Source organism: Aplysia californica, unplaced genomic scaffold, assembly GCF_000002075.1.
Source record: "Aplysia californica isolate F4 #8 unplaced genomic scaffold, AplCal3.0 scaffold00070, whole genome shotgun sequence".
Lineage (NCBI taxonomy): Eukaryota > Metazoa > Mollusca > Gastropoda > Aplysiida > Aplysiidae > Aplysia > Aplysia californica.
In genome coordinates this window covers 1,777,633-1,798,254 of record NW_004797340.1, presented here as the reverse complement: position 1 = coordinate 1,798,254, position 20,622 = coordinate 1,777,633, and the positions used below count along the sequence as shown (strand labels likewise).

Below are 20,622 nucleotides of genomic sequence, written 5' to 3'. Positions count from 1 at the left end.
AAAACTGAGGCACAGAAATTAACCATTCTAACGCAGAATAAATCTCAAGACATTGAGCTTTTAGTACATCCCCGTAATGGTTTGCAGTGTGGGATGGGGAAGAAGTTATATCGTTTTTAAACATAGTCAAAAATGCGAATGTCCTAACCAACAAAGTCGCTTCAGGGCTCATTAACCCCGTGAGCCGGGGGAGCTCCGGCGGGCTGCTGAGTCGGGCTAACTAAAGGTAACAGAATCAGGCGAAAAGTGACGCCGTGAAAAGGACATAAAAAGTGTTGAGCCAAAAAAAAAGAATTTTTTTAAAAAATTGGCAAATGACCAGAAAAATACAGATTTCTTTAATTTCACCATTTTGACGAGCCCCTGATTTCACCATGATGCCTCACATATGACCTGATTGTGTTGCATGTAGCCTTTGTGATTTTCTTTTCATGTATGTATATTCTTTGTCAGATTACAGATTTATGTATTTGAAAGAATTATTGTACCCGGAATTGGCCAGCGTGAGTGAAACGATTATTAAAATCTTATCTTATTATGAAGCACTTATTTTTATTAGTATTTTTATTATTATTATTATTATTATCATTTTTATTATTATTATTATAATATGTGCCTTAAAACTTACTGAAACTAAACATAAAAGTATGAATGGCTGTTGGCCATGTTCTATTCCATGGTTATGCGAAAATGACTATCACCCCTGTAAACAATAACAAACATTTGGAAAGTGTGTAGGTCGAAGATTGAACGTTGTGTGGAATACTGTCTCATAGCGTGGTGGAGGATAGGGTTGAAAATTATTTGAATCAAACAATGTTAGGACATTGTTTTGAGGGATCACTTTTAAACTTTTCAAGAAGAGACATTAAAAATTTATTTACTTTTTTGTCTCTTGTTTTTTGACTTCCTGTGATCCAGAATTGCTGGAATTTGAGGTGTTTGATATCCCCCTGCTCTGTCGGGTGGTAACACAAGTGTGCTGTTCTGTTTGCTTAAAAACTACTAACTATTTTGACATTTGCATTGAAAAAGGAATGGACTGTTTAAGAAGAAAGGCTTTTAAGGAAAATTCCTCTGTAGTTATAAATTAAAAATAAAGTGGGATTTTGTTTTGTCCTGATGAGTCCCCTGTAATGAGAGAGGCACACAACTTTACAGCAGCTGTCATTGTTAGCCAATTGATTCTATTTTATTCATCTAAAACTACTGGGGACATTCACGTTGTACACTGTTACGTGGTGGGTGGTTTGTGGGTGCTCTGGTGTGGATTTCTTCTTTCCTTTCAAACATTTGTTGTCCTTTTCCCTCCTCCTTCTGTTTTGTCTTTTGTTACTCTCTAGTAACACCTCTAATCTTTGAAACTTGTATGACCTTATTGTGTTGCAAGTGGCATAAGACTTATACTTTAACTACAGACTGTCAGGTACATACAACTACCGTTCACACTCGACTTTACAGTAACTCTCATGGCCAGCAAGCTGATTCTTCTATTTTTTTGTAACCGCAGGAAACATTCAACCTTGCACTTTGTTAGGTACAGACAACTTTACAGTGACGCTCAGTGCAAGCTAGTTTCTTCTAGATTGTGTATTATCTAAACTATTTTGACAAGGTCTCTAACATTACATGCTCTCTATATAATATGCTGTTTTAGAGCTTTAAAAAAAAAGAATTACTTTAGAACGAAAGAAAATTATGTAGGCCTCCAACTGGACATGGAACATTTCATCTCCTTGTTAGGTGCATGCTCTGACTATATTCAAGTATTGTATTGTACATCTGACTTTTGCTTACTTCACAGGAGATCAGGTTTCAAGCCCAAGGTTAGTGTCTGTATGCTTCTCAACAATGGAGCGAAGTTTCATCAGTTCGGGCCAAGACGTGCTGGTTGTACTGATAGGTTCTGGTTCGGGTCAACGTTTAGTCAAGTTCTCCTATGTGGCCATTTCCTTGGACACTGGCGATTTTTCTAGTAAGCTCACTATTTAGTTAAACTATTTGCTGGCTTCTGTTCAAGACTTTTGGTTGGCGCTTTTTGTTTTTTAAAAGTGTTTTATGGCACTCGCAAGAGCATAAGGTCATATGAGCATGCGGGGCTTTTATCTGAGACTATTGTATGGCTTTTGTCTATGGTTGAGTTACAGTTATGATATCAAAATTTGCGAAGGAGAGTATTGCTAAGGCTAAAGACCCCGACCCCCCACCAGGGCAGTGCTTCTGATTGAAATTGTCTTTAGGCCATTCCCAAAGGGGGAATATTAACATGTTCTTATGCACAGTAGAATTGTAAATCGGCTGACACACTCACACACACACACACACACACACAAACTAATTTGCGAAGTAGAGTATTGCTAAGGCTAAAGACCCTGACCCCCCACCAGGGCAGTGCTACTGATTGAAGTTGCCTTAAGGCCATTCCCAAAGGGGGAATATTAACATGTTCTTTTGCACAGTAGAATTGTAAATGGGCTGACACACACTCACACACACACACACACACACACACACACACACACACACACAAACTCCTCACTCTCACATACATACACACGCACACACGTTCACACACACTATGTCATTTACCCTCGCTGACTCATTAATAATAATAATGATAATAGTAATAATAATAAATAACATTTGTATAGTGCTCAACCCCGATTAAAGTACACAGGCTCCAAGCACTTTACAATGCAATACTACAGGAACATAAAAGGTGGTGTTCTGACCAAAAGGAAATCTCTCTAAATATTCATCTTATCAATATAAAAACAGAAAGGCTTCTCACTCTCACACTCCTCACTCAAACACACTCACTCACCTACGCTCCCGATTCATTCACTCACTCCCACCCCCCCCCCCCCCCCTTCCATCTCTCCCTCTCTCTCTCTCTCTCTCTCTCTCCCCTCCCTCTCTCCCTTCCTCCTTCCCTTCCTCCATCCCTCGCTCCTTCCTTTCCTCCGTCCGTCCATCCTTCTCTCACTTTCTCCTTTCCTCTATCCCTCCGTTTGATTACTCCCACAGGTTCTGAGTGCCCAGCCTTTGTGGCAGTGGGCGTGACAAAGACCAAACAGTATATCAAACTGCCCAGCCCAATGAGGTAATAATAATAATAATAAATTTTAATAGCATTTGTATAGCACATAATCCCACTCTACAGCAAGCTCTATGCACTTTACACTGTAATATTATTACCCCAGCAGACCACAGAACACTCAGAAACATTCTCAGCTTCTCGGGAAGTATACAGTGCAAGCAGTGATTAAGCACTCAAACACTACCAAACTGACAAGATCTTTCACTGTCTATAGCTGGGTACCCATTCTCCCCTGGATGAAGTGTTGAAAATTCGTGAAAAGCGTCTTTCCCAAGGATACAACGTCGGATCCCTGACGAGATTTGAACCCACGACCTTACTCTGAGAGCCTAACCACTAGACCAACCTGCTCCAACAACCATCTGTCTGAGACAATCACCTGTACAAACGACCTCTTCCTGCTTTTTCTTCATGTATTTTAATGACCTTGTCCAAGACAACCCCTTTTCTCCTCAAACAAAGGGCGGCTGTCTTGGACAATTTCAATTGTAGTTCCTTCTCTTTTTAAAGACAAAGTCAATAACTCGCTACCTCTGAATTACAAAGTTCTATCTGACATTTTTGGCCGTTTTGAGCTACTACGACCATGAGGTCAGATACCAGATGTTCTATCTGCTCTATCCAAATCATAAGACTATTCGGAGTCGTTATCAAGATATTCAGAGAATTGCATACGAAAAAGCTTAACGTAATGTGAAGCTTAAAATCTTTGACATCAAATTTCTCAAAACCAGATACTGAGCAGGATAAAACTGTATAATTCTGAGGTAGCGAAATGTCAACTGTTGTTATCTTTGTTCTTCTGAATTCTGTCCCCAGCTAAAGAACAGACAGCGGTAGTGTAGCAGTGAGGCATTTTGCCTTTATTCACAGAAGACCTGAATTTGATTTTTAAGTGAGGAGAATTTCTCCATCTCTCTGGGGGGTTTTTGTGGGGGTTTTTAAGAAAGTATTTGACAGGGCTCGCAACTGCGTAAGGTCATATGGGCTCACGGGACACATTACACATTTTCAATTGGTAGGAAATTTTGAATTTTGCCCCTGTGGCGGCTGAAGCCTACTCTTATCGATTTTAGACCACCAAGGGATCTTTAACGTGAGCAACTTGCACATGGGACCTGCGAGATTTTTCTCCTTTGTCCGAGAAGGCTAGGTGTAGATCTTTCTTACCAGAAGATCAGGGGTGTGGCTGAAAGACAGCAGTACGAAGAAGCCAAAGAGTAGCAGTAGAAAGGCTGGAAAATGAGTCAGGAGCCCTGTGTAGGGAGCAAAGGAGGTGAGAGGGAAGGGGCCGAAAGTGGAGATGAAAGCAGGCGACAGAACATTTCTAGAGAGGTGAAAGGAGATAAATTTAGGGAAGAAAATTTTTCCATCGCTACCGGGATTCGAACCCTGGACTTTTGAATGAGAGGCGAACACCTTGACCTCTAGGCCACGAGAGCCCCCCATATCTCTGTTTATGACTGTGAGGCAGTGTGGTGAAATCAGGCGCTTGTCAAAATGAATAAAGTCAAGGAACTGTCATTTTTCCACAGGTTTGGAAATTTTTATTGGATTTTTGTTTTTTGGCTCAAAACCTTTCATGAACATTATAGAACACTTTGCTGTTGGATTTTACTGAAAAATGTTGATTAAAGGCATGAACAATGTAAATTTTCAGTTTCCACGGACTTTCAGACTAAGGAAATAACTCAAGTTTGGCGGCCATTTTCTCGCCAATTTTACCTCAGAAATCAGGCACCTCCTTCCAATTGCCAATGTCTTGAGTTGTATCCTAGATAAATGGATATTTTTTTCTTAAAATACGAGGCAAATGGACAGGATTTAAGATGATTCCAATAACTCTATATCCCCCAAAATTGATGAGCGCCTGGTTCCACCGCGTCGTGACCCATAACCAAAAAATTATCTTTTTTTTTTCAATTGTAAGACAGAAATTTTTCAACTGAACAAAAAAAATGTTATTCAGAGACAGGATTGACAGAAGGCTTCTTACTTTCATTGTTTTATAGCTTTAAAATAATCCAACTATTTGGTGTAATTAAAAACTATGGGTAAAAAGTGATGGGGAGATGAAAGTTTGAAGTATGAAGTAAAGTAATCATCACGAAAGAAGCTGCAATGTTGTCTCTTTTTAGAGAATGAAGGTCAAACAGCTAAATATTTAATGGGTCTTCAATAAAACCTTGCTTCCTCCAATTTCCATTGTTCCATTGTCTGGGTGTTTGATGGGTGCTCTGGAGTGGTTTACTCCCTTTTTCCTATCAAGCGTCTATCATCCTTATCTCTCCTCCTTTTTTGTGTTTGTTACTCTCTTGTAACACCTCTAACCTTCAGCACTTATATGACCTTATTGTGTTGCAAGTGCTGTAAAACTCTTACTAAAAAATTAAAGGAGATAAGTGATAGTGTGATTTTTTTTTTCTTTTCCCTTTTTTAAGAATAAAAGTGATTGTATTGTTTAAGTGGTACGTGGAGGGGGGGGGGGGGGGGGGGAATTGGGTTGTTGTTGTTTTTTCTAATAAATATTATCTATATCTTTCCACTTAGTAAAACATTATACAATTTCAATTTGTGCGTGCGCATGTTTCCCTTTCAGCATAGATGAGTGCTCGTGGCTCCTGTACGCCCCTCCGAATCACCATGTGGTGGTCACGATAGAGAGAGTCGCTATGAGTACCAATAACTGTGGTGACGAGTACCTGCAGGTTTATGATGGTCAGTGTTTGCTTTGTTGCTGTTTTTGTTGTTGTTGTTGTCGTCATTGTTGTTGTTGTTGTAATTTAGGCGGTTGGAGTGTGCCGCTGGTAGGTCCTTCTTCTTTACTTTCTCTCTGTTGTTTCTGTCTGTCTGGTTTTCATGTTCCCAGCACTAGATACCCATTATTGTGTCGATGTGCTTTTATTTGCTCAAACAAATAAACAAACAAGTTGTTCTTATGGATCCAGTAATAGCTGTTCTCTCCATATTTCTGTCCAGTGACATTAAGTGGTAAGTGCAGCCTGCTGCCATTCTGTAATGTTCCTTAATTCTTTTATCTCCGGCAAGCCATTCCCAACGACTCGCGGTCGGAGCCACTGGGCCAGTTAGCTGCTGGCAGCAGCTTGCACACATTCGTTTTCGACGACTTCAACATTAAATGTGTCATGGTGCAGTGGAATCAGTTACTCATCAATTTTTGGGCATATGGAGTCTTTGGTATCGTCTTAAGAGTTATTCATTTGCCTTGCTTTCTATGAAAAATGTCCTTTTATCTTAAATTGAAGTCGAGATATTTGCGATTCTCTCTCTCCTGGCGCTGTGGCTTCATAAACCGTCAGCGATGCCGACAGCACGCAGGAACTCAACACTTGCCAGGGGGTCCTTAAAAGTGCTGAAAGTGGGGGACTGAAATGTCCCAGGAGACGGGTTCTGGCACGATAGCTGGCGGGACATCTCAGGAACACATGGTCCATAGTTTCGTCCTCCTTCTTGCAGGCTCGACAGGACTGATCTGGGTTGTCTGCTGGCGCAATTTTGTGGAGATATGATCTCAGCTTGGGCGATTTTCCACCAGTTCTCATTTGGGAGAGAAGCCGGCGGTCCTGTCGTCTGAGCGTGGCCTCAAGCTGGTATGATGGCGGTTGGGCTAACGGCAGTTTGGGTTTCGCCTCTCTCTTCCACTTTGCGCGGGTAGATCGGTGGATGACGGCTTTAGCTGTCGAGAAATTGATTGGCGTGTCAATCTGGGTATGCGCTGTTGCTTCTTTGGCGATGCTGTCAACTTCCTCGTTCCCAGCCAGTCCAGCGTGGCCTGGAATCCACTGTAAGTGGGTGGATCTTTCAGAGCATTGACAGAGGGTGTGCAGATGCTGCCAGATTGAGCACGCCACCTTTTCCGATTGGTTGGTAGGGCCGTATGAGAGGCGCATGACCGCTGACCTAGAATCAGTTTATACATTGATGCGTACACTGTTCAGAAGGCTGCCTGCTGTATGTAGTGCCACCAGCATGTCCAGCGCTGTGTCGAGAGCTACAAGCTTGGCCCTGTAGCTGGAACAATACCGGCCCGCGGGTACACGTTGGTCGAGTTCAGTAGCACCGGTCTTGATCAGTATTCCACTTCCTCCATACTCAGTACCGTGCTTAACTGAACCATCAGTCCAGACTTCTACATCAGGCAGGGGGAGCAATCGAATTGTAGCCTCTGCTGCTGCTTTCCTGACAGCTGGTTCATTAGCATGCTTGCAGTCGACGACAAGATCGGTGCTAAAAGTCACGTTGTATGATGCAGCCTTCCACGGTTGTGTGGGGGGTAAAACAACCAGCTCCTCACGTGGGTACGTATCCAGTTCAGCTTCGGCTACGAGGTTCTGGGCATTCTTTCTCCAGTTGGACTTGCCTGTCCACGTGGGCACTGATTTTATTGCGGAGGCTCTGCGTTGGTTCATTGTAGGCAGGGCATGGACTTCTAGAGTGAGATGGCAGTCAAGGCATCAGCTCTATGCCTTAGTGGTAAAATGTCTGCTTGGATGAGGAGGCTGTCCACACGAGTATCCTTTGAGCAGCCCGTGATGATTCTTGCTGCTTCATTCTGCTTTCTTTCCAGTTTCTGCAGATTGGAGGGTTTGGCAAGAAGCATGTAGGCATGGGCACAATAGTCGATAGCTGATATTTGGGATTGAAAGAGGCGGGATCGCAAGTTCAGGTTTCAGAAGTAAAATTAGCAAAAAAATTGCATGCCAAAGTTTGGTGACTTCCATAGCTTTAGAGTCCTTGGATACTGCAAATTTACATTTTTTGTGCCTTTAAACGTTTTCCATAAAATCCACACATTAAAGTGTTTTTGAATGTACATATAAGGTGTAGAGCCAAAAAACAAAAATTTGAAAAAAATGTCCAAACTGGCCGGAAAATGTGGATTTTTCGGCTTTCATTGTTTTGACGAGTGCCTGATCTCACCACGATGCCTCACAAATTAGCTTTAGGCAATTGTCGAAAATAGGTGTCTTTTACCAGAAGTTCTTTTATTTGATGAAGAACTATCAAAATAGGTTCATTTGTTTTGACGTATTTGTCGCTTTTAGATACCGTACCAAAAAAGGGCCCTGGCATAGTCTTAAAATGTATTGTTGGAAATATCATATCATCACTGTTGCAAGCAATCCACTTAGGTCTGGTTGGGTGCACTTTATACCAGAGACAAAAAAAGCTAATTTTTGTTGTATTGTTCCTATCAGGAATCATGAAAAACAAGAAAATTGTATGCCTTGATCGTAGCATTAAACTGCATTTTGGTGATGTTGAAAGGTGCTCCTTTGATCGAGCTTTGGGGGGGGGGGGGTAAGAATGGAAGATTTTCAAAAAATTTGCACTTGTGGATTGCTTGCGGCAGCGACAATAAGTCTGTTGTAGTTTTATTTCTCTATGCTCTTTTTTTTTTTTTTTTTGGTAATTGTTTTACGGCACCTGCGGCTACATAAGGCCATATGAGCGCGCGGACACAGTCAACATTTTCAGTTTGGGAGGAATTAATTTCGAGTTTTGCCCAGATGGCAGCCGAAGCCTACTCTTATCGATTTTAGACTATCAAAGGATCTTTAACAAGCGCAACTTGCTCTAGGAAGCTCCAAGATTTTTCGCCTTTATCCGAGAAGGCTAGGTGTTTGGTCTTACCTTAACCTACCCTAAGATCAGGGATGTGGCTGAAAGACAGTAGTAAGAAGGAGCCAAGGAGTAGCAGTAGAAGGGCTGCAGACAGAGTCAGGAGCCCAGAGGAGGGGGAAAATGAGGAGGGGGTGGGGGCTGAAAGTGGAGACGAAAGCAGACGACAGAACATTGTTAGAGAGCAGGAATGGAGGTGAAAGCAGAACGTTTTAGAGAAGAAAATGTTCCATTGCTGTCAGGTTTCGAACCTGTGACCTTTTGAACGAGCGGTGAACACCTGAAAAAATTTAAAAACGAATGACTTTCATTCAATTTCATGTAATTGTGCAAGAAGTTCATAGGTAAATAGGATGAACTAGGGGTGAATTTGTTGAATTTTTCTAAAAATGGGTCTCTGTGGTGGCCATCTTGGATTTTCAAACCAGTTTCTTAGTGCAGAAGAATTTTATAGTAAATATTGAATTATCAGCCTGAAATTTGGCACACAAGTACAAACCTATATGAACTGGGGATCCATGAAAGGATTTTGACTTATCTTTAAAACTAAAAAAGTGAGCCCAAAGTCATTGGACCCCCTAGAGTCAGTTGACGAAATTTCGGGGTACATATTACAAAAAATTTGAATATTTCCTTAAGTTACCAATATTTCCCAATTCCCTTTCATAGATCCCCAGAATCGATCTTAAAGCACCTGTACACCAAATTTGAAGCTTCTAGATTCTGTAGTTTTTGAAAACTCGTTGCACTCAGGAGGTCACATATGTCAAAAAGTAGATTTTGAGAAAAACAGAAAAAACAAGGATTTTTTAAAGGATTTTTAGAGCAATTTGCATTTTTCAAACGCCCTTTTAGGTCATTTAGGGTGTTTTTTTCAACAGTTTCTTCATTTGACTCGATAGAACAGATGTCAAAGGATGTTTTTCCGCAAAAAGCAAAAGTTGGATAGTTTGAAAAATTGTACCGATATTGCCTTGGATCGCCGACCCGAGTCTTCCCTTAACCTCTAGACCTCGAGAGCCCCCTGCTCTATGCTCTGTGGTGCACCATGATTTCCACTTCATTAAAAAATGTACCATATGTGGTGGAGATGCATACCGGTGGGTGGTTGGAGGGTGCTCTGGTGTGGTTTGCCCCTTCTTTCTCCTATCTAACATCTATCATCCTTGTCCCTCTTTCTTTTATGTTTTTGTTAACTCTCTTGTTGCACCTCTTATCCACCAATATGACCTAATTGTGTTTCAAGTTACGTAAAACTCTTACTGAAACAAATGAAAAGATTCATCCCGAGTGTCTCAACTCCTCAGTTTGACTACAATTGTGTAGAATGGGAGAATGCTGTTACTTTTTATGTTTGTCTTGTTCTTGCTTTTGTTTCCCCCCCCCCCCCCTCTCTCTCTCTCTCTCTCTCTCTCTCTCTCTCTCTCTCTCTCTCTCTCTCTCTCTCTCTCCCCCCCCCCCCATTTTCCTGTGAGAGATAAATAATAGTGGGTGGTTGGCGGATGCTCTGGTGCGGTTTGCTCCTTCTTTCCTGTCAAACATCTATCATTGCTCTTCCTTTCTTGTGTTTGTTACTTTCTTGTATCTACTCTTAATCTAAGGCACTTATGTGACCTTATAGTGTTTCAAGTGCGGTGAAACTTTTACCCAAAAAATAAATAAGGAGATTAAGTAGTTGTGGTATTTTTTTTCTTTTTCCTTTTAAGAATACTTTTCCAATCCAGCAGCCATCTGAGTTCTAGCCTTTCAGCCGTACCCCTTTCAACCTATCCGTACGCCTGGGGTCATTTTGTACCCCACGCGTTGTATTTTTCACACTTTGGAATACTTCTAGTGCAAAGATCTCTTTGAAACTTTCAGTATTTCTCAAAAAATCATTTTGACAGACTGCTATGCGAAGCATATGGATTAGATTAACGACTAAATTTCCTCTTTGGAAAGTGGGGGCACAGAGTTCCCTACGTCGTATGGATACGATAATAAAACATGACTACGGATAGGGTTAAGAATGAAAATGGTACATATGTCTTGTTTTAAGTTTTGTTTTGTTTTGTATTCCCTCTATCTTTCCTCTTTTGCCTGTTCTGGGGACAAATGAACAGACCTTTTATTCCCTCAGGTAGTCACAAGTTTTTACCATCAACCTTTTCCCCTTTAGAGATGTAAGAATGAAAGTGGTATATGTATTTTTATCTGTTTGTGTCTCGGCGCAGTGGAATCAGGCGCTCGTCGATTTTTGGGCATGTAGAGTTATTGGTGTCATCTTACTTACTTACTACCGGTTACACCATCTGGCGTTTAGGGCAGCAACAAAAGATCTCCAGCTCTGTCTGTTTTGGGCCATCTTGGTCAATGCCCCCCCACAATGGTTCCAGGACTTCATTTCAGACTCTACTGTGCGTCTCCTGGTCACTTTGGGCCTGCCCCTCTTTCGATGTCCTTCGGATGTCCAGTGGAGGGCAGTCTTCGCAATAGAGTCTGGTTCTCTTCTCAAAACATGTCCAATCCATCTCCATCTTTGCCTTTTTTTCTTTTCCTGTCATCTTAAAGCTTGTTTATTTGCCTTGCTTTTGTTGAAAAAAAAATCCTTTTATCTTGGATACAAGTTGAGACATTGGTGATTGAAGGAGGTGGGGGTCACCTGGTTTCAGAGGTCAAATTAGTATGAAAATGGCCGCCAACGTTTAGTTATTTTCTTAGCTTGAGAGTCTGTGGAAACTGAAAATTTACATTTATTTTGTGCCTTTTATCAGCGTTTTTCTGTAAAATCCCCACAGAAATGTGTTTTTAATGGCCATAAAGGTGTTGAGCCAAAAAACAAAATTAATACTTTAAAAATTCCCAAACTTGCGGGAAAAAATACCAGTTTCTTTACTTTCACCACGCTGCCTCACATTTTTGTTTTTATTTGATATTTTCTATCTTTCCTCTTTTGCCTGTTCATTGAGCAAATGAAAGGACCTTTTATTCCCACAGGTAGCCACTTATTTTCACCATCTATTGGGCTTTTGTGCGGCCCGGTGCAGCGACAAAATTTCACCAGCAGTGGCGGTGATATGCTGCTTGTACTCAAAGGTTCCAGTTACTCCGATCAACGCACGTTTGAGGTCTCCTTCATGGCTGGCCGGCTTATCAATCCCACACCCGGTAAGGTGACCTTGAATGACAGAGCTATTTGGAAAGGGCAGAGCAAGAAAAGAGAGCACTTTGAGAAATTGGAAGCGTTTAGCTTTAAATTGTGGTTATAAAAAGACTACTGTACTTTCTCTGATTACAGATAAGTCCATAAATGGGTGAAATGTTATGTCGATTGATAGAAAGGAAATGTTTTATGACCATATTGATACAGATTGGATCATACATACAAAAATGTACTCTCAACAGAAAGATGGACAAATATATCTTAACATGTTCTTATGCTCATTAGAATTGTAAATGGGCAGATTTATCTATGTCATGCTCATACTGTGCCTCAACAACATAGGGGGAACTGCTGCTTTTTCTTTCCTCAACTTTACTCTCGTCTTTTTTTCCTCTACTTCTTTTGTGTGTTTGTCACTCTCTTGTGAATTGCTATTTCCAGGGTGTGCCTTGATAGTCGAAGCAGACTTTGTGCTGTTGAGGCTAAAAAGGTGAGCAAAGAAAGCCTGATTCCCCTTTTGGACTTCTCTTTTGACATCCACCCCTTGGGCTCATCATGGCGCACCGGCAGTTGAATTTTAGTTCCGGGGGGGGTGGGGGTCCCGCCGAGCACCTTATGACATCGGGGGCACAGGTGTCAGCTTCCTGTCACCGCTCTGTCTGGGCTGACTTAATTTTTGGTACTTTTTAACGTACCATTTTAGGTGCACTCTTGTAAATATGGTAATTATCATTTAATGCATCCAAAGCACGCGTTTCTGCTCTTGAGACTCAAAAAAGAACGGACATTATACTTGTTTGGTTATTTAGTTAGACGCGTTGAAGTCGTCAATGCTAAATTGTAAATTGTTTTGGACGAGTGTGAATGAAAAAAAATCAATTTTAAAAAAACAGCACAACGAAAACTGCCAAACGTTTGGAACATGAATGACATAACTTTGGTGCAGATACTCGGAAAAGACGTTATCTGCGCATATAATAGAAAGGTGTAATTTTTCAACTTTATCCGTCTGGCACACAATTCGCTATGAAGTAATTCCTCTAAATATAAATTTATGTATCTAATATAATCGTGAATATTCGCATTTTTTTCTCAAAAGTTTATAAAAATTACCCTTTAGTCTCTCTATGAAGTAACGCAAATCGATTTTAATACCAGAATACATCTACAATGTAATACACGAACGGTATCTGTTAGTGTTGTGCTACAAAAATTCGATACTTTTCTTAAAACGTCAAGTCTAGGTATTGTAAGTCGACTGAATAACAGGGATTACTTCTCGTAATTGGATTTTCAGAATAATTTATAGCTTTCCAGTGACACTGAATCAGCACCATACTTTTCCAGCTTTTATTTTCGTTTCTGTGACCATTTGCAATAACTGACAATGTTCTAATTTCTTTACGTTCATAAGTGTCCGCGCATATTTCCAACTAAAAACTAAGAATGAATGTGTTAGGTGCCATTATTTTTATTACATACAAGAAGTTTATCTCTACCCACGTATTTACACAGTTTTGTGTTTTTTAAAAATCGCATAATATATCTTTCTTAGTTATATTCAGGCTGCCACAGACACAGCATGATTTATGAACAAAAGCAGAGTAACTTTCTCTTGTTTAATGGAAGAACAAGTACTAACGCTGAGTGTCTTTGGTTTAAAAATGCAGATGTGCATCATTCTTCTCTTATAACTTGACTATAACTGCTTGCGCAGATTTAAGATTCCTCATGGTAAAAGACATGATATTCGTAGTCAGTTTAACACAGATTTTGGAGAGGTCTATCGTGCCGTTTTAAAATAAACAATTATTTATTCATAAGTTTGAAGCTAAAATAGGACAAATTTGGTACTCTACAAACACTTGTCTAGAACAAAAACTAAAGGACAGAAATTAACCATTTTAATGCAGAATAAATCTCAAGACATTGAGTTGAGATTTTAGGACATCAGTGTAATGGTTTGCTGTGTGGGATGGGGAAAAAATTTCTAGGGTAGACAAAACTGCGAACTCCTTAACCGACACCGGCAAAGTCGCTTCAGGGCTCATCAACCCCGTGACCAGGGGAGCTCCGGCGGGCTGCTGATTCACGGTAACTAAAGGTAACAGAATCAGGCGAAAAATGACGCCGTGTACCGTATGCAGTTGCAAGCGCCGTAAACCCTTACTACCCCCCAGGGCGGTGCTACTGACTGAAGTATCTTTAGGCCATTCCTAAAGGGGGGGTATTAACCATATTGTTTTGCACAATAGAATTGTAATTGTAAATGGGCTGATTCATCAATTTCATGCTCATAACTGTGCCTGAACTGCAACAGGGAACTGCTGCTTTTTCTTTCCTAATCCTTACTACCGTCATTTTCCTCTACTGCTTTTGTATGTTTGTCACACTCTTGTGACCCGCTATTTCCGGGGTGCCTTGATAGTCTAAGCAAATTTGTGCTGTTGAAGTTAGAGAGGTGAGCAGAGTAAGTCTGATTCCCAGTAAGGACCTCTCTGTTGACATCCACCCCTTGGTGCTCATATGACCTTATGCAGTTGCAAGCACCATAAAACCTCTACTAAAACAAACAAAATCCTTACTAAACTTATGCCCTCAGCCCTAGCTGGCTCTGACAGGTGGAGTTGAAGCCTGCCTCTTTAGTGAACTAAATTGTGTCGGTGAGGATGTAAAAATTGTACATTAAAAATGTGGGTTTTTTTACCATCAGTTTCTTGAAGTCTTCAGTGAAAAGCAAAACTTGTTATTTCCAAACAAACAAGAAAAACAACAGTAATATTGACAATGATGAGACACTTGTATGCTCTGGTTAAGCTCACTCACAGACACATTCACACACACACACGCACGCGCGCACACACACACACACACACACACACACACACACACACACACACAAAAACAAGCATACCGCTCTTACTTAATTGATAAATTGACTGAAGTAATGATGATATCTTTCTCTTCTCTCACCCTCCCTCCCCCCCCCCCTCTCTCTCTCTCTCTCTCTCTCTCACTTTATCTCACATTTACACTCTCTCTCACTCTCTCACTCTCTCTCTCCTTCTCCCTCTCCCTCTCCCTCTCCCCCTCCCCCTCCCTCCTTCCCTCCTTCCCCCCTGCATAATGTCACATTCACTCCATCTCTATTTCATTTCAGAAAGTCCAGGGAGCAAACTATCTTCCAACGGAAATTCAAATGTTTCTGTAGTAGTCTCAGTGGTGGTGTGTTTGCTGATAGCCGCTGTGGTTGTCGCAGTAATTGGCTTCTGTGTGGTGAAGCGGAAACGGCAGAGATGTGCTGGTGGCGAGGTGGCGGGCAGAACACGTAATGACCCTGCGGTTGGCATCCAGTTTTCTGGCCTTTCCAACTCGTGAGTAAAAATAATGAAAATAACACTGATATATTATAACGATAATAGTAATCACTATTATAATTATAATAATAATTAGTAATAACAACAATAATTGTATAATACGATAATGATTGTAATTATAATAATAATAACAAAATTATTATGTAATATCATAATGATAATAATAATAATAAAATAATAGTGATAACGATAATAATAACAATGTTAATGATAATAATTATAATGATAATAATAATAATTATGATAATAATAATAGTAGCAGATTGCATTTTTATAATCCTCTATCCCATACAAGTATAAACTCTGAGCACTTTACATCAATAACATGATCACCGAGCATAATACTTTCTTCACGCAAGAAAAAAAAATGGTTTACGCTAAAAAGAAAATCAGCGCCAACCATAGAAAGAACATTTTTCTCAACCACACATTGGTTATATACAAGTAAGGGCAACATTGAAAACAAGATATATCAGCACCTACTAACACACTACAGCTAAGACTTAAACAATGAGTTTTGAGCAGTCACTGATTTGTTGTTTCTCTGGGGCAAGGAGTTCCAAATTTTAGGGACAAGGCTATTCCAGGGAAACTACACATGACGGGACATTTGGACTATACTTTCTTTTACTGTAAATCAATATCAGTTAATTTATTTCAACTTTAAATGAACCAGAACATTTGTAGGAGATATTAAGAATCATATTAAGTTCAGCCATTGGACAAAAATGTTCTTTATACAAATTCTGTGATGTGTTTAGTTTTGGTAACTGACGGGACAGATAAAAATGTGATTGTGTGTGTGTCATTTTTTTCCGACATTTAAAAGTAGAAGATTTCTGTACTGTTTTGGGGTTGTTTTTTTTAAATGTTAGATGATATGTAGATTATTTTTAGAGACAATTGGATAGATAATGGTAAAAATAATAAACTGGGTTTGAGATAGCCAGCAACCTGTGAGAAAAATATACGTGATTGAGCTTTGGGGAACAAGAAAGTATGAGGGAAATATCCCTGACTCTTTGTGCTTTGAGTGATCGTAGTTTGGGCGGCTCTTAAAGCAGATGTATTTTTAATATGTCGGAGTCAGATGAAGCAGAATTTATGTAGTTTTGAATTTGTATGCTACATAAGCGGGATCTGAAAGGCTTTAACCCTTTCTTTACCTGGCCCGAATTGATCTCTCTGGTTGGGCTATACGAGTAAGCGAATTCCTGTTTCATATACCACGTATATGTACCCCATCTTGTCTTCCACCCATCCGTCTCTCCTCATCCCTCTCCCCCCACCAACAACCCATCCAACCCTCCTTCCATTCCTCAACCCCTACACACCTCCCACCATTGCCCAAACTCTCCCCCTTGCCCCCCCCCCCCCCCCCCCCCCCCCCCCCCCACACACACATGCCCGTCTGTGGCGAGAGAACAACGATACCAAGTACAAAAATCAAACGAAAAAGTAGCCGACAACCCGACAACGAATTGATTTTATCCCTATAAACTAAGATTTTTTTTAACGCAGCAGGAATGCGTTTTGTTTAAAGACTTGCTCTATCACTCAATTCTCGGACCTGGCAGTGAAGGGGTTAACTCTTTACCTTGGAGGGGAGGTAAACCCACTATGCCAAGGCCCTCTTTTGATACGAAATCTTAAAGTGACATATGCGTCCTAAATTGGTCGTTACAATCAAAACAAGTGAACCTATTTTGAGAGTTCTTCATCTAATGAATGAAATCCCTGTGAAAGAGACCTGTTTTCGACAATTGCTGAAATGTAATTTGACATCGAAGTCATCGTAAAGAAACGTGCCCGAGCAGCTGCCAGTGGCTCACCGGCACAACAGCTTTATGGGTTGTTGTCAGTCTCTTCAAACAGACTCCCAAATGCCGCTTTCAACTCTCTAAAAGCACAAATTGGAATTTCTGAGGAGGCTCTGCCCCTTGAATCTTCAAAGAAACACTGTTCCTGGACCCTGCTCCTGGCATATATAGAATTTTGCCTAATTTTCTGCTTTATCTGTAGGAGACATTGACTTCAGGAAGTTAGAAGTAGATAAACGGACGAAGGGACAAAGAAAGTGTGTGGGTGGTTGGAGGGCCACTGGTAGGTTCTACTTCTTTACTTTCCCCTCTCCTGTTTCTGACTGTCTGTCTTACTTTTTCCCAGCACTAAATTACCATTATTGTGTCGATGTACTTCTCTTTACTCAAACAAACAAAAGAAAGTGTTCTCTGATTTTTGTCCTTTTGTCCTGCCAGAAATGGCCAGAATCCATCAGAAACGACTGTCGCGGACACAGAGCAAATGATGCCCATTGTACCGAGCGCTCCGCCAGCCGTACCTGTTCCGACCACTGAGATTGACGCGCCACCGCCGTCGTACAACCAAGTCCTGGAACGAGACAGGTAATAATGATAACAATAATAATAATAATAATGGTAATAATGTAGATCATTTCTATAGGGCCCACTCCCATGTGAACACAGCTCTAGGTGTTTCATATAAATGCATGTGCGAACAATATTCACGCACACACATACACACCCCAACACACCCACACACACATACTCATGCATTCTCGCGCACACATTACATGCGCACACATGCAAGCCATACACACACACGCGTGTGCGCACGAGCGCTCACACACACACACACACCTCCTTACTTATCACATGTGCACATTTAGACATCGTTACGAAATGAGCACATACAAAATGAAATAATATACACAATGTATTTCGCTGGTTAACAAAGTACATAAATGGGTACATACAGATAAGTAGAACTGGACGTGTCTCTCTGTATTCCCAGGATGTTATCTCTTCTTCTTTTCTTTCTTTTTGCGTTCCCCCGCTAGTGGGTGGCTGGCGGGTGCCAACATGTTGATATACGGCTTGTTGTACTAATCAGGGATTGCAATGGCAAAGGCTAGTTTCAATAAAATGAGCCCAATCCTGAAAAACAGAAACATCTCAGTGACTACCAAAATGAAAGTTCTGAAATTCTATGTATGGTCAACCCTTCTATATGGCTGTGAATGCCGGACAATCACTAAAGACAGTGAAAAAAAACAGAAATGTAGCTTCTTAGAAGACTGCTGAGAATATCATGGAAGGAAAAGAAATCAAATGAGGTAGTGCTTGATGAAGCCCACGGGGAACGGTGACTGTTGACTCATTCGCTACGCCGAGCCGTGGGGGGCGGCGCGGCTAAAGTGCCGTCAGTACGCTAAGCCGTCCCCGGCGGCTCGAGAACCGATCTTCAATTTTACCTTAGATTCTATTCCAATCCACATATCCATGTTAAAATAAAGGTCATAATATAATGTTAACTTCTGGATCAAGCATTTCCACTGAAAATCGGAAATTTAGATTCAGTTTTGAAACGCGATTTCGTAGTTTATTCGACTTTGTTTTATCGCGATGCCAAAATTATAGCCCAGACACCAGTCTTAGTAATTTTACACAACAAAATCTATCATTATTTTGCCCACTACAGAAATGTAGGACTTTTTTTTATAATATTGATACGATTGAACTCATATTGCCAATGCACTGTTATTGAGAAATCAATATTTTTAGTGCTAGATCTAGGTCTAGATCTAAATTGTCAAAATATTTTTTTCTCCCCCCAAATCACTCATTTTTGATGAAATTACACAAAGAGTGCCACTCAAGACATGTATAAGTTTATTCCAAATGCAATTCTGAATAATTCCATGTAAGATACGAGTGGGTTTTTTTCTGTTTGTGATCGTTTTTCAAGATTATAAAAATTTTTTTTTTTTTTTAAATATCGGATGTTATGTTCAAAATGTACAAATATTATGGAATGTACGTAAATAACTGCAAACTTTTCAGTATTTTCCAGTTCTATATTCATTTATGGTTATTTTGAGGTATCATTTGACTAGGTGCAAACATATTTTTTGAGTTTCACCAAAGATTATTAATTTTTTATTTTCAAATTTTATCCGTATCCAATCAAAATTGTGTTGCATAATCGTTAGTTACAGGAACCGAAGTTGAAAAATACATAAATAAACATTACAGATGTATTCTACAAACCATACTGAAAATATTGGTATATAATACGTTGATATTTATTTGAATTTGTGGCCCCAAAGACCTTTTAACTACCCACTAGTCATCATCTCTTTCACCCTCCCGAAAAATAATTCGTCCACAAGCCGAAAATAGTACGTAGCGAATGAGTTAAAAACAGTCTGAAAATGACAAATGCAGTTTTTGGGACACCTGAATAGACATAAAGGTCTTGAACATCTAACTCTCACTGGCAAAATTGAAGGCAAACAAGGCAGGGGTAGGCCCAAAGCAACCAACTCAGGGAACCTAAACAAATGAGTAGCGGGGAAAGATCAGGGAAACAGCTTCTTTAAGAGCATCCGAGCTAAGGAATGAATGGAGAAGCAAAATCGCCGATGTCTGTCGCAGATCTGGCACTGGATGATGATGATGATGAGTACTAATCAGGCCCCCTGTGCTTTCCCTTCCGTTAATAAAGGAGACGGGTTTCTCTACCACCCGCACCTGTTGCCTGTTTGAGTCAGGGTCGTGGGTGGTTGGTGGGTGCTCTGGTGTGGTTCGCTCCTTCTTTCCTATCAAATATCTATCGTTCTTATCTCGCCTTCTCCTTTTTTGTGTTTGTTACTCTCCTGTAACGCCTGTAATCTTCAGCTCTTATATGACCTTATTATGTTGCAAGTGCTGAGAAAGACTTACTAAAACAATTTTTTAAAGAATGTTGCCCTGTTAGATCTCAGCATAGTCAACTGCTGGTTCTTCTTTTTTTTCTTTTTTTTTTTCTTAGTGTTTTACACTGCTCGCAACTGCATAAGGTCATTTGAGCACACGGAACACACCAAACATTGTCAGTGGGTAGGAATTTTTTAAATTTTGCCCGCGTGGCAGACGAAGCTTACTCTTATCGATTTTAAACCACCAGGGGATCTTTAACATGCGCAACTTGCACACGGACTGCTAGTTCTTCTAAGTGGAAATGAAAGTTGATGACAGAACAAGACTGGAGACAAGAAAGGAGCTTATTCAGCTGCTTTCATTGTAAGCTTCCTGGGAAGACGAGAATGTTTCTGAGTACTCTCAGATCTGCTGGGGTAATAATATAGAATGTAAAGTGCATGCATAGAGTTTATTTGTGAATGAGTCTATAACACACTGTACAAATGTTTTTTTAAATTATTAATATCTATTATTTTTAGTTACTGATATTTGTGTTTGTTACAGGGACAGTAACTCTGATGTTCCTCCACCTTCTTATTCCCCTTACATGCCCGGAGGCCCTTTGTCAGATTCATTACCATCAGGTATGTGAACGTC

At 40.4% G+C, this 20,622-nt stretch overlaps 1 protein-coding gene across 2 annotated transcripts in view; it reads left to right on the top strand.

Annotated features, from left to right (window-relative positions):
• The window catches only part of LOC101849596 (neuronal cell adhesion molecule), an 83,264-nt gene that overhangs the window by 52,008 nt on the left and 10,634 nt on the right, over window positions 1–20,622 (top strand). For both annotated transcript variants that reach the window (XM_013079995.2, XM_013079996.2), the window contains exons 16-22: window positions 1,805–1,975; window positions 3,028–3,103; window positions 5,700–5,818; window positions 11,720–11,890; window positions 15,046–15,259; window positions 17,521–17,667; window positions 20,530–20,609. In XM_013079995.2, coding sequence (XP_012935449.1) covers window positions 1,805–1,975; window positions 3,028–3,103; window positions 5,700–5,818; window positions 11,720–11,890; window positions 15,046–15,259; window positions 17,521–17,667; window positions 20,530–20,609 — 978 coding nt within the window. The remainder of the gene's footprint in view (window positions 1–1,804; window positions 1,976–3,027; window positions 3,104–5,699; window positions 5,819–11,719; window positions 11,891–15,045; window positions 15,260–17,520; window positions 17,668–20,529; window positions 20,610–20,622) is intronic.